This window comes from Lates calcarifer, linkage group LG10, assembly GCF_001640805.2.
Source record: "Lates calcarifer isolate ASB-BC8 linkage group LG10, TLL_Latcal_v3, whole genome shotgun sequence".
NCBI lineage: Eukaryota > Metazoa > Chordata > Actinopteri > Centropomidae > Lates > Lates calcarifer.
In genome coordinates this window covers 23,353,631-23,366,472 of record NC_066842.1, presented here as the reverse complement: position 1 = coordinate 23,366,472, position 12,842 = coordinate 23,353,631, and the positions used below count along the sequence as shown (strand labels likewise).

The 12,842-nt window shown below is 41.4% G+C and overlaps 1 protein-coding gene across 2 annotated transcripts; it reads right to left on the bottom strand.

Annotated features, from left to right (window-relative positions):
- Nucleotides 1-1,612: 1,612 nt before the first annotated feature.
- On the bottom strand, nucleotides 1,613-11,325 carry ano10b (anoctamin 10b). Of its 2 annotated transcripts, XM_018704096.2 has the most exons (16): nucleotides 11,187-11,325; nucleotides 11,005-11,072; nucleotides 9,182-9,456; nucleotides 8,790-8,963; nucleotides 7,390-7,527; nucleotides 6,618-6,734; nucleotides 6,412-6,528; nucleotides 4,859-5,197; nucleotides 4,437-4,619; nucleotides 4,141-4,196; nucleotides 3,969-4,043; nucleotides 3,427-3,591; nucleotides 3,145-3,336; nucleotides 2,906-3,043; nucleotides 2,689-2,805; nucleotides 1,613-2,600 (listed from the first exon to the last, which is right to left on the bottom strand). In XM_018704096.2, the coding sequence occupies exons 3-16, from the start codon at nucleotides 9,447-9,449 to the stop codon at nucleotides 2,577-2,579; spliced, it is 2,103 nt and encodes a 700-aa protein (XP_018559612.1). In that variant the 5' UTR covers nucleotides 9,450-9,456; nucleotides 11,005-11,072; nucleotides 11,187-11,325; the 3' UTR covers nucleotides 1,613-2,576. The 2 variants fall into 2 exon arrangements, with proteins under 2 accessions (XP_018559612.1, XP_050929542.1); XM_051073585.1 differs by lacking the exon at nucleotides 3,427-3,591.
- Nucleotides 11,326-12,842: the final 1,517 nt, after the last annotated feature.

Genomic DNA, 12,842 nt, shown 5'->3' with positions numbered 1-12,842 from the left:
TTGTGATTTCAGTATTTTTTCCCATTTTAACAACACACAGGATTTATTCTGAGCTGCGAAAAACAGACTTTTGACACTGACGGCCAAAAGGTGTTTTAGGACAAATAAAAACAGCTAAATGAATCCAGATGAAAATCCAGGTAAGAACCACCCCACTGTGCTTGTACCGAAAAAAGATTTCTTAGTTCATTTTACAATTTTCTGTTTTTGCGAAATTATAATATTGCAATAACGGCAATAACTTTCCCGCGGCGGGCCTCCCAACAAAATACTGCGGGAACACTGCAGACATAAAGTTGGTGTCTTGGTCGTGTTGGCCTGATGACACTGCCAGCCGCTTTTATTTCGTAGTTTCCACTTTAGATGTGTCCGTTTGTCACAGGGAGTGATAGCTCTCGCTCTGTGATGATCTTTGTTGGGCGTGCGCAGTGGGCACAGTGAGTTTATGGTGACTGAGCCGGAAGCAGAAATACAAGGTAGATACGAACGCCTGTGTCTGTAATCATTGAACACTTCACAGTGACACACACACACACACACACACACACACACAAACATCGTTCTCGTGGCTAGCATACAGCTGTCAGCAGGTAGAACTCATCTGACACCGGAGCAGACAGCGACCCACTCTGCCTCACACTGTCACTGTCCTCTGTTTTCATCAAGTATCTAACTCCACAGTTAGTTTTGTGGTTTAGTCATTTTAAGACCAAACCCTACCCAAACCATACCCGTCAGGCTCCCATAGACATTAGGAAATTACAGACGTGATCACCAACCACTTAAGCAAAGATATGACCTTTCCTGGTATCAGGCACCACAATATTTTCTGTTTCACTTCCTTATCGGGCAAATTAGTGCAAAAAAACATGCTGGAAAAAATTGTGAGAGAGAAGCGAGATGGACTTTACCATCATGCACAGGCAAAATGAAATAACAGCAGCTCTGGTATTGCAGCAGCAGTCATTGTCTGTGCCACCACAAGATATTCCCATATTTGAAGGGGATCCTCTCCAATACAGATCATTCATCAAAGCCTCTGAGGAAAAAGTTGAGGAAAAGACAGGAAAGGCAGACCGTTTATACTCTCTGGAGCGGTTTACTAGAGGACAACGAGAGCTGGTGCACAGCTGCCAACATATGACTCCTACCTGTGATTAAGCAGCAGCAAAGGACCAACTACTTCTATGGCTAAGGCTTTGGCTTGGCAAACAATAAATCCTGAGGATATGAAAGCACTCCAAACTTAGTCCTTATTCAATGTAATGGAGGAACTTGAGTACATGCAGGAACTGGACATGCCTGTAAACATGAGAGCATCAGTGTTCTTGTTGACCCTCTGCTTGGTGACATATAGGACCCATCTTCTCCTGGAAGAAAGGCTCTCAGTAGATTTAAGTCACAGCACAGGAACGGAGTAAAGGGAGATGTTGTTTCCACCACCACAGTGGGAAGGATGAGAAGGCTGGATGCCTTTGCTGTGCTCGTAGTCACTCATTGGAGGAGTGCAAACAGTTCAAGGGAAAGAAGCACAAGGAAAAAACCCTCTTTCTTAGGGAAAAGAGAGTTTGCTTTGCATGCTTATTCACTGCTCTTCACTGTGTTAGCAAACTCTGTTAGCAAACAGTTGTTTATTTACACATCTTGCAGACATGGAGCAACATTAGCATTTATTTGAAGTTGTGTTTCTGTCCACCTGACTTAATCCATTATTCACTCTCCTTTTAGTGCTGTAGTTGATTTTCTAGCAGCTGCTGAGAAAAATATCTTCCTCTTTAGCTGCTCAAGAAACATATTCACCATTTAGTTACTAACCTTGTCAGGTAGGTAGTGTACAGAGTGTACATGGTAAAGCTGTGGGCCATAAAACCAAAACAATGAGCTGAGGGGAAATGCATCAGGTGATAATCCTCTATGTGTTTAATGCTTCGAGCGACCCCTTTCATGGTCCCAAGGTTGATGACTCCAGCCAATGTCAATATTAAAAAAATGATTAGAGCAGCTTTAATTTATACTGAAAGTCAGAAAGTTGTTGCTTCGTGTTATGATAATTATTCCAATGATGAGATTGTCCTCCAATTCTGAATCCTGAATACTAGCTGTAGCTTATCACTAGGTGAGCATAAACACTTCTGAAAGAGTCCTTCTTCAGAGACAAGAATGGACCATTTAGTCAAGAAATCTGTCTTTGACCCTGTCAGTAACATTAAATACTAAATACTGACTGCATATAATATAACTGATTGCAGTCATGAGATCTGAACAAACCCTGTGAAAACCTGCTTTATCATAACATAATCTTTTTAAAGGGCATATGTACATATAACCAGTACATTCCACTTTTTAACTGCTGCTTCAACTGAACCTGCAGTCTACATGTAGAGTAACATAATCGTCCATTTCAACAAAGTGTGTACATTAATTGTTACAGCAGAAACACTTTAAAAGTATGCACAGGGAGTATAAGGGGTAGAGCATAAGGGGTCTGCATTGTGGGCTGGAGAGGTCCACACAACATCAAGGACTGGTTGTAGCAGCTCAGCACAAGATGACAAAGCACCACCTCAACAACACAATCAGGACACATCAGAATTCAGCTTCTGGAGAATGAAGAGAGAAAAGTTGTCATGCAGATGAAGGCAAGCACCAAAATGCTTAATAATTAAATGTATGGAAGAAGAAGTTTACCTGCTGTTTCAGAGCCTGCATGGATCTGTACTCAATATACTCTCTCTTTTTACGGATCCAGTCCGGTTCATCAGGGATCAGGACTGCCAAAATTACCTTAACCAAGATGAGCACATGCTGCAAAAACACACACAGATAAAAATGGTAGCGTAAGACAAACAGATATAATTGTTTTGCATATATCGCTCATTAATTATCCCTCAGTCCTCCTTTTTACCTCCAGCAAAACAGCCAACAACAGAATGTTAGTGCTGCTCATCCCACCCTCCTGACACAGATCCTGTAACCGTGGTGAAAGCAGCAGCAGCCAGCAGTTGGACACAACAGAGACAAAACTCAGGACCTCAAAAGCAATCTGAAACACAAGACAATGACATGAGCTGTTCACTCATAACTGGCTGAGTGTGACATACTGGGTGGATCTGATTTCTATTGTTGGTTGTGTTTTCTGCTGACCTGCCACACGCCCATGTTAGCTACAGGGGGGGAGAAGGGTTTGCGGAAGAGTTTGCAGATTTTATAGGCATCTGATCGGATCTCTGTTAGGTTGTTGATAAGCAGCAGCACCGCCGTCAAAGGATACACACAGGAGAAAAGACTCAAATACCCAAACTGCACCAAGAGCTCAATGTACTCTGCAAACAGGCCCTGTAACAAAACAAGAAGCTTGCTGTCATACACTGCCCAAAGGCATTTGTTTTGGCCAGTTTCAAGAACTTCGTATTACTATATACACACAGGGAAAGCAGGTAGGGTGCTTTGGTTCCTAAATTTGTCCTCCTGTGGGTCATCTTTGCTCTCTGTCCTATGGGGGGCGCTGATGAACCGGTCCACCAGAAAGGGTATGACCACCTCTGTCACCTGGTTCACCAGCTGGGTCACTATCAGCAAAGATGCTAGGCGCTTTAAACAGATGGAGAAATATGTGATTTTCACTAGGAAATATTATTATTTCATTGACTGACTTCACTGTCACATCTCTACTGATTCTGATAGCAGTACTCCACCAGTTTTTCACATTTTTCATACAGAGCACATTTTTCTTTTAACACATTTTTAACACAACTAGCTAGCTACTTACTGTGACAGGAAAATGGCAATAAGTATGGAACAGGTTGGTGCAAGCTGTTGTAAGTGGACTTACAGAAATAAAAACCCCTTAAATTCTGTATTTATTTTATCAATGTGACAAATGTTTACTGCTCCTACAAACCACTATACTAGCTTTCATGTCAACTGAAAATGTTAGCTGATTTCTCTAAACCAGTCTGCGCTGTTACCTTACGAAGCAAAGGCACATCTTGCTTGAAGAAGGCAATGTGGAAGAGTACTGCAAAGTAGTTAAAGAAGGTGAACTAGGGTGAAGAGAGAAAAGAGGTAAGTAAATTAGCTTGTTGGGATAGCACTTATGGGCTAAATGTTTATGAAGAGGAGAGGAGAAGAGGAACTAACCACCAAGACTTTGGCAGTCAGATGTTTCTCGAAGGCTGACTGCTCCCTGTGGTTTTCTGAGAGGACACAATAAGAAGTCACTGGCTTTCCATCAGCATTATAGGCAATTGTAATTTATTGTATTATTTGCAAACTTGCATTCACTTCTCTTTGTCTCTTAGTTTCTGTCCCATCGCCTTCCTCCTGACTGCATCTGTACAATAGTTTCCTAAGCGCTCACCATCTACTTATCATTATATTAAAAATATATGTTATCTCCACTATATCCTTCTGGCATCCCCGCCATCTCAACTTACCATATTCAGTCAGAGACTGTGCCACCGTCTTGTAAACCGTCGCTAGCATGTTTGTATAGATGATGTGAAGCACTGAGGGCATGTAGAGCAAAGCCTGAGACAGCAGGGAGCCCCAGTCTTTGTGTAGCTGTTGCACCTGGGCCTCACCCCAGTAGAAACAAAGCATACCCAGTACCACCAACCCTGCAGGAGATGTGATGGGGAGAGGTAAGGAGGGAGGCAGTGCTGAGAAGAGCACACTGTTTTGTAATGCACTTCACCCTTGGCCAACACTGACAGTAAGATTTATTGCCAAGTAGATCTTTAATGATACTATATATTCGATGCATCTTGAGGCATTAGAGCAGCTGTTCATAAGTTGTTACCTTTCAGCTCAGTGACTCATGAATTCATTTGTTTCAAAATTTAAACTGAAGTCCTACCTAGAAACATCCCCACCACTGGGACCGACACCAGTGCCATTCGTAGATCCCTCTGCCAATCAGGAAAGAGGGGCTCCACACGGCCTGTCACAGGATTGACCCCAAGGTCACCGTGGAAACCAGGCCGGGGCTCTGCAAAGCGCTCAGCGAGGTGCAGAGTCCCCCAGCGGTAGGACAGAGAGGAGCTCCGACGTTTCCACATCTCCATGACAACTGTGGACCAGAGCATGCTGAATACAGCCTGGATCATGTGGCCGCTGACCGCTGGTCCTGAGTCACCTTCAACATTTGTGACCTGTGAGCCAGAGACTGACTCCACCACCTCCTTCTGAACCTCACCTGTGATGGGCAAAAAGAACTTTATGGCCAGTTAGGTTACAGTTTATATCATCCCTCAGCCTAAATTGCCAAGTAGGGCTGTGCCAGCCATCCTCAAAAGCTGGGACACAATGGAATCAAACAGAAGTGTGAGGAATGAAATCCAGACCATGTATCCAGAAAGCTGGATTCAATGCAATATCTTTAGCCACAGGCTGAACAGCCAAATATATCACATTTAGCATGTTAGCTCATTAGCTTGGTAACATGCTAAAATCTGTATATAAACTAATATGCTTACAGTTAATATGTATAAATGCTGTTTATCATGTTAGCATGTTAATATGTAAATTTCTGTATCCACCACTCGGAAGCTCAGTGGTTTGATCCCGGCTCCTCCTGTCTGCATGGCGATGTAAAGATACTGAACCCCAAATTGCCTCTGATGTGTCATCAGTGTGTGAATGTGTGTGTATGTGTTAGAGAGCAGAACAAGTGCTGTGTGAATGGGTGCATAGCATGCTATGCTATGCTAACTTAACAAAATAGTCTTTACTCTTTTGACTCTCAGGCAAAGCTTTACATAGCAGTGACCAAAATTACACATTTTTTTCCCAGCAGTGGTAAAGGGTATGTATGGAAGCCAAGATGGCCATTTTTTCAAGATCATGAATTAATTATTTCCTTATTTCAAAATAAAAATGTTGTTTTCTTGTTACCATGTAATAATTATCTAGTAATTACAACAAATTGTTTTCTTGAAATAACAAAATAATCAAATAGCACTTTTGAGAAAAAAATCACTGCAATGAGCATTCTTGGTTTCCAAGAATAGCAAGGTTTTCTCTCCTTAATGAGCCTCCTTAATGCAGGCTATGTGGATGGACAACATAGAGCTTGTTTGACCCTCTCCTGTCCCTTTGTTATCTTGAGGTGTAAAGCATCACAGAGTAAAAATTAATATGTTGTTGGCTGGGTACTAAAAATAAAGTTTCTGGATTGCTTAGTATTCAGAATACTGAGTATATTTAAAGTTCAAACTTACCAAATGTTTAAGATACAGTACTTATCATGATGTGGACAGGTTTTTTGTTAAGGTTATTTAGTGGCTTGCAAAATCAAAAAATGAATGTCTCCATTCTAATCATAAAATAATGATTTTGACTGCTGAATGTGTCATCTATGTCATACGCTGTGTACATATCTAAAAATGAATGATAAATCCACACACCTACCTGAGAAGTATGTGATGGACAGGCCAAGTATTGCTGGTGGAAGTAGAGACCAGGTGTAGAAATCAAGGAAGCTGAAGTAGAAAGCCACAGCGCTTCCAAAATACCCATTGACTGAATCTGGATAAATCATCAGACAAAGGAGTTTGTAAGTATATGCACTACACACGTGTGTAGTGTGTGTATGTGTGATGCATGTTACCACACACCTAGTGGCTGAGCCAACTGATTACCCAAGTACCAGGCTTCACTCAGATCCTTCAGCTGGTCTGGATTGTGGAGGGGAAGGGTGTCCACAATTACACCAGCTGACCCAAGCTTCTGCCCTGGAACAAACAACACCAGAACAACATCTCATGTAAATGTTACCCGAGAACATGGGTGAAGAAGGGACACTTATGTTAATAAACAAAAACCTGTCCATGTGTATACAATTATATGCAGTATATACCACACACACTTAAATATATGCTGAGTAAAACAACTTCATGATTGACTATGAGGAGAGAGGAAAAGCTGAGCTGAATGAGAATGTGGTGGAGGCAATTAAAAACATTTACATGATTATTTATATGTAAGGAAAACAACATCATTTGTGGCATTTTTTTAATTTTACGCTTTCATTAGTGACAAATGGACTCGGGGCTGAGTGAAGTGAAGAGACTGAATAACACATTGTTAGTTTTGGTCTTTGGTCATAGGATTTGTTGACAATAAGTAAAAACTAGAATAATTGAAGCCTTATTCTGTAAAGTAGTGATCTTCAGCTGCTGATGTTGTGTGCATGCCTGCATGTTTGTTTCCATTTTCCAGAGGAACTGAAAAAATAGATTCAAATCAACAAATCCTCCTCCTCACTCTTCACATCACTCCAATAATGAGCGATTCAAATTATTCATCTAAATGGATATTTTTCTAGTGTGTATATCCTATTTCTTGATACTGATCTGAAATCTGAAAACACAATGAGAGAGTTCTCACAAATGTTGTCTCGGTTTTGTAGCATGTAGCTGTCAGACAGGCCAGGTATTCTCAGGTCTCTCTGTGCTCGCAAACTGTCCAGCTCATACTTGACTATGTACTGTCTCTCCGCCAGCGTCAGGAACACCTCCATGTTGTCTGTCACACATATGATAGACACATTAGTATAGCCAGTGATGCATGAATGCAAACACAGAAACAAATAAAAAATACAATTTTTTAAAAACATCTGGACACATACATACCTTACATACAAGGTATCTCTATTAAATAATGAGACTGTGCTTATGAAGAAAAAACCATGTGGTTCACAGTCACACTGAGTGTTGTATATTAAAGGTTGGGTATTAGTGACGTCTTTAGTTCACTGCTAGCTACTGATTGAAGTGCACATGTTTTTGCTAAGGTGTCAGAAAATGATTAGTTTAAAAGTTGAGCAACTCATTAATTAGATTTTGTTTTTTTTGGTGAAATTGAAGAAAACAGCAGCTGAATCTTTTCGCACATTAACCAAGGTGTATGGGGAACACTGCATGTCATGTGCACGTGTGTTTGAATGGCACAAAAGATTTAGTGAAGGCAGAGAGGATGTCCAAGACGATGAACGTTCTGGGAGCCCATGAACATCAAAAACTTCTGAAAACATTCAACAAACAGTTGTATCAGTATCAGTATAAGAATGAGAGCAGAAGAGGGCTCCACTGATAAAAAGAGAAAAAGTCCAACTGCTTTGATCAGTGGAAGACCTGAATGCAGCGGTGTGTTGATGGAGAAGGGAGGATGTTGAAGGAGAAAGACAATGAACAATGTCTATGTTCAAAGTGTATTACAGCATTAGTCTCATTATTTAATAGCCAAACCTTGTACACTGGCACCCTTGCTGTCAGTTTGCTGTGAGTCAGCATTTCCACTGCAGAAGACATGGAAGTAATTGAATGAAAACTATCACAGATGCCTCAGCTAGGAAGACAGAGTCGGCCTCAACTTGGATTAGGTCATTCAACTACTAGTTGTGTCTCAACACCACCAATTTCATGTACATGTATTGCAGCTCCTAACCTGTCTAACATCTGGAGTGTGTGGACAATGCTTGCACCAAACTGCACTGCTTAAGTGTCAACAGCTTCTTTCAGCACAGCTCATTCTTATGGAGAGGGCATGGTTTGTGAGACATTTAAGTGTACACTGATTGCAGATTTGAGATCAGAGTCTTCTGTTCACAACACTTGCTGCTAGAACATCTAGTCAGCATCTGCAGATCACAAGGGATCAACACACACCACAATAATTTATCACCTTTACAGACCTTCCTGTGTGTTAAAAACAGATACAAGCCTTTTAAAAGCCAGATATGTTATGCTAAGTGTAGTCATGAATACACTCCAACTCCTCTGCTGTACCTGAATCTTTAAAGTTGTCTCTGTCACTGTAAGAGAAGGCCTCCATGTCCCCACTGCAGTATGGCTTACACAGACCCAACTCTTCAGCAGCTCGTAGTAATGTACAGCGTGGGGCAGAGACCACGATGATGTCACCACTGGCATCCTCACCCGGGTGGGCCAATAATCCAGCACCTGGGGTGGGACAGCGGAGCAAAGAGAGAGTACTGAAACTCTTATTTTGACAATTGACTGAAATGACTCTCATGTTCAATGTGTTTCCTGTGAGAGACAAAACTGCTCAAAATTGTTGGAGACGCATGTATTTCTTTGCAAGGCTGCAATCAATGGCGAGAGAAACTTGATTCCTACACTATGAACCAGCAGTTGATCACTGTTATTTGAGCTCTTACCTCCATCTTTCTGAGAAGCTCCAATTAGTCTTATGAGCCACCTCTTTGTTTCAGGCCGGACCTTTTCTTTGAGCTTCACCAGAACCAACGGCTCGACCCGCTCTGACACACAGCAAGGGCACACAACCTTAGTCCAGCCCGGTCCAATGGTAGTGGTGTTCAGTTTGCCCATGACCTTCTCCCCTGCAGTCTCATCCTCCAGCTGCTGGACTTTTTGGCTGTTGCTGCCACCAGCACTTCTACTGTCTTCACCACCTGCCTTACTCATGGTGAGACTGGAAAGACATGTTCACAACAGTTTTAGTTTGCCATGTTGTGGCTCCTGTCCATTCAAACTGGAACTTTTATCTTCACTCCTTCCATCATCATCATTATCATCACCTGACAGGAGTGCTAGCAAGGTACATTATCAAAGAACTATGCATAGTTAGTGGAAAATGTGCAGAGAATTGTGAGGTTTCCTTCTTCTTTTGCACTGTTATTTCTTCCCCCTTTTTAGCCAGACTAGAATCAAGGCAATGTCTATGTATGTTAGTCCAATACTTTATACTGAAATTTCTCAACAACTTGTTTGTACTGACATTCATATTCCCCATATGATTATGCCTACTGACACTGATGAGCCCAGACTTTTTTTCTAGCTCCACCGGGAGGCTGACATTTTTGGCTTTTGAAATATCTTGACAACTATTGGATGCTTTTCCATAAGATATATATACAGACATGGTATCCACAGGATGAATCCCTCTGACACTGATGACCCCCTGACGTTATTCTCTAACGCTGCCAGCGGGCCAAGTTTTCAGTCACTCTTTAAAATATCTACTAGATGGATTGGCACAAAAATTTGCGCACACATTCATTGTACCCAGAGGATAATTTCCTTTTACTTGTTCACTCCTACCACCATGAGGTTTGTAGTTTTCAATGAAATGTCTCAACACCTAATGAATGGATTGCCATGAATTTTGATACACAAATTCATGACCCCATTAAGATAAATTGTAACAGTTGCAGTGATCCCCAAACTTCACCCCTTCATCTAGCACCATCATCTGGTCTGAATTTTCAGTCTGATACATGATATCTGACCAAATACCTACAAAGCATTCTCATTAGCCTCAACTGTATTTTATATTTAATGCTAATAAGCAACTGTTAGCATGGAAACCTAAACTAAGATGACAGACAAACATTTTAGCTGCTAAAAATCCTTGCCCTTGATGAGCATGTTAGCACTGACGTCAGCATTTGCCCCAAGTCACTGCAGTACCTTAGTACAGTCTCACAGAGCTGCTAGTATGGCTGTTGCTTCTAGGTCTTGTTTTCACACGTTCTTTACTTGACAGTTTGAGGGTAAAAGATACAACAGGCTTAATAATAGAAGAAGAAGAAGTCTGTTATAGACTGCTATAATTCATTTACATATGGGTGAAGTCAGACAGTTACATTTTTGCATATAAATTGGTGGCTATTACATTAGATAGGTTATTTAGATTTGCATGGGACTCAACATGCAATAATTTAAGGCATACTTTTCCACAGATCTGCATCATGTAATTGCACAACTGTTTCAGTTTCACTGGGAGGAAACCACAGTTGTGTCAGGCCTAACAGCAGATTTTAAATAAAAATTCCTGCTTTGATTGCATTGCAACTGAGCTTGAAGATATATTGGCCTTCTGACACACTTACTCACTACTGACAGAGAGCCTGAGGTGAAAGTGGTTTATTGTGACTGAGTTTAGGTTTGAACAGGCAGTGAGAGCAGGAGAATGACATATAAGGCGAAAGAGAGGATGACACAGGAAATAAAAAAAAACCTGGCAGGGCGTTTATGATGAGGTTCTGGTCCCCAGTCCTACAGCAGGCCAACGCCCCCTCCAAACTCCTGTTTGAGTACACACAGAGAGAGAGAGAGGGAGAGAGAGGGAGAGAGAGAGAGAGAGAACATCAGTTTTCCTGATAAGAAGCAGGAACGATACACTCTCACTCAGATACGTACCTAGCCTCAGTGAGGTTCCCCCCAGCTGTCTGTATGTGTATTTGTGTGCGAATGTGCGTGTAGAGCAGGAATGCGGAGAAACTTCCTAGACACTGCAGGGTGTGGAGGGTTGTTTGGTTTATATTCAGGCTCCTCCCCGGTCCCTGCTTCACCGCTGCTGCTGCTGCCCAGGGTCCTAATGCACCTCCCGCCTGTGCTTCCCAGAGCAACTACAATCTGATGCACTTTTAATAAAATTCAGGGAATGACTCCTCATAGTCCGCTAGCTGCTTCTTCTGTGTGTGTGTGTGTGTGTGTGTGTGTGTTTCAATACAGTCCTTGCTTTAGAATAGGGATACAAATGAGACGGTCCATTCCAGACAATCATGGCGTCCCTGACCAGGATCTACTCATTTGGTATCGATTTTTTAAAAAACATATTGTTAGTTAGTATCTCTGTATAATATCTGATACCAAAACGGTCAGTGAACGTTCAGGAAGATATTTTAATCCAAAACCAAAAAGGAACAGCTTTTTTTCTTTAAAAAGAAAAAAATGAAAACTAAATGCATTTTAAAAATGGTGTTTGTGAATTTCTTTTTTCATTTTTCCTTGTTTTAGTTGAAGAACGTGGAAAGACAGAAATATATCAAAATCAAAGCCAAGATCAAAGAATTGCGTAACATTATGCAATCACAGGATCTATATCAGGCAAGGAAAGAAAGAAGGGAGGGAGGAAGGAAGGAAGGAAGGGAAGATGCATTGCATGGTTTAGTAGCCTGATTAATGATACAGGGAACCAGCAGAGGTCCCCCTGTGTTACCAAATTATTGATCACCATACAATACTGTACTATTTCCTCACTTGCAATTATTAACTACCTGAAACAGAAACGTGGCTGAGGACATTAGCTACACACAATTACAGTATAGTACAGTAGAGAAATGGTTGATGTGTTGGTTGAGGCTAAGTGAAGTCAGTGCATAAGGCAGCATTAGAAGTACATCCTGGGTATTTTAGGATATGATTAAAATGTTATTCCTCCTTTAACATCATGAAATAGGCTCCTTAAAAGCTGATGTTTGGGGCAGTCATCACTGGGCCTGGCCCGTTACCTGACTGGTATTCCTGCCTAAACAGAACAAGTCTTTTTCATCACATTAGCCTAAGGACCTGAGAGTTTGTGTCAACTTTTCTAAGTGTCTCAGTGTGCAGTGTGTAATAAAATGGGCCTTCTGGGGTGGTGCCTACTGACCTTTAGCCAGCTGGGCTGTGGGTATTTCTTATGTAAATCCAGCATGAACAGATGTGTAAGTTAGCTTTTTGCACACATTAATAAACTTATTTATTACATTTTTCTAGTCCAGCGAGTTTTAAAATACTAAGTCACACAACTGTTTGCAGAAATAAAGGGGAGGTTAGATATCAGTCTATAGTTGGCTAGTGTGTCTGGATCCAGAGTGGGTTTTTCAGAAGAAGTGTGATTATAGCTACTTTATATGACTGTGGTACACAGCCTGTTAATAAGGACAGATTTAATATATCTAATACAGGACTGCAAATTAAGGGCAGAGCTTCCTTAGGCAGCCTAGTTGGGATGGGGTCTAAGAGACATGTTGAAGTGAGCTGGTGGAGGTTGATGGGAGAAAAACAGTCTAAGTTAGGTTTCGCAGGTGA

What these genes read in the sequence shown, in the direction of transcription:
- ano10b (XM_018704096.2), bottom strand. Translation starts at nt 9,449, where the DNA reads ATGAGTAAGGCAGGTGGTGAAGACAGTAGAAGTGCTGGTGGCAGCAAC. An exon ending in ACAAAACCGAGACAACATTT is followed by an intron (nt 6,735 to 7,389) that starts GTGAGAACTCTC and finishes TGTTTGTTCCAG; the next exon opens with GGCAGAAGCTTGGGTCAGCT. An exon ending in TGACTGCCAAAGTCTTGGTG is followed by an intron (nt 4,044 to 4,140) that starts GTTAGTTCCTCT and finishes TCTTCACCCTAG; the next exon opens with TTCACCTTCTTTAACTACTT.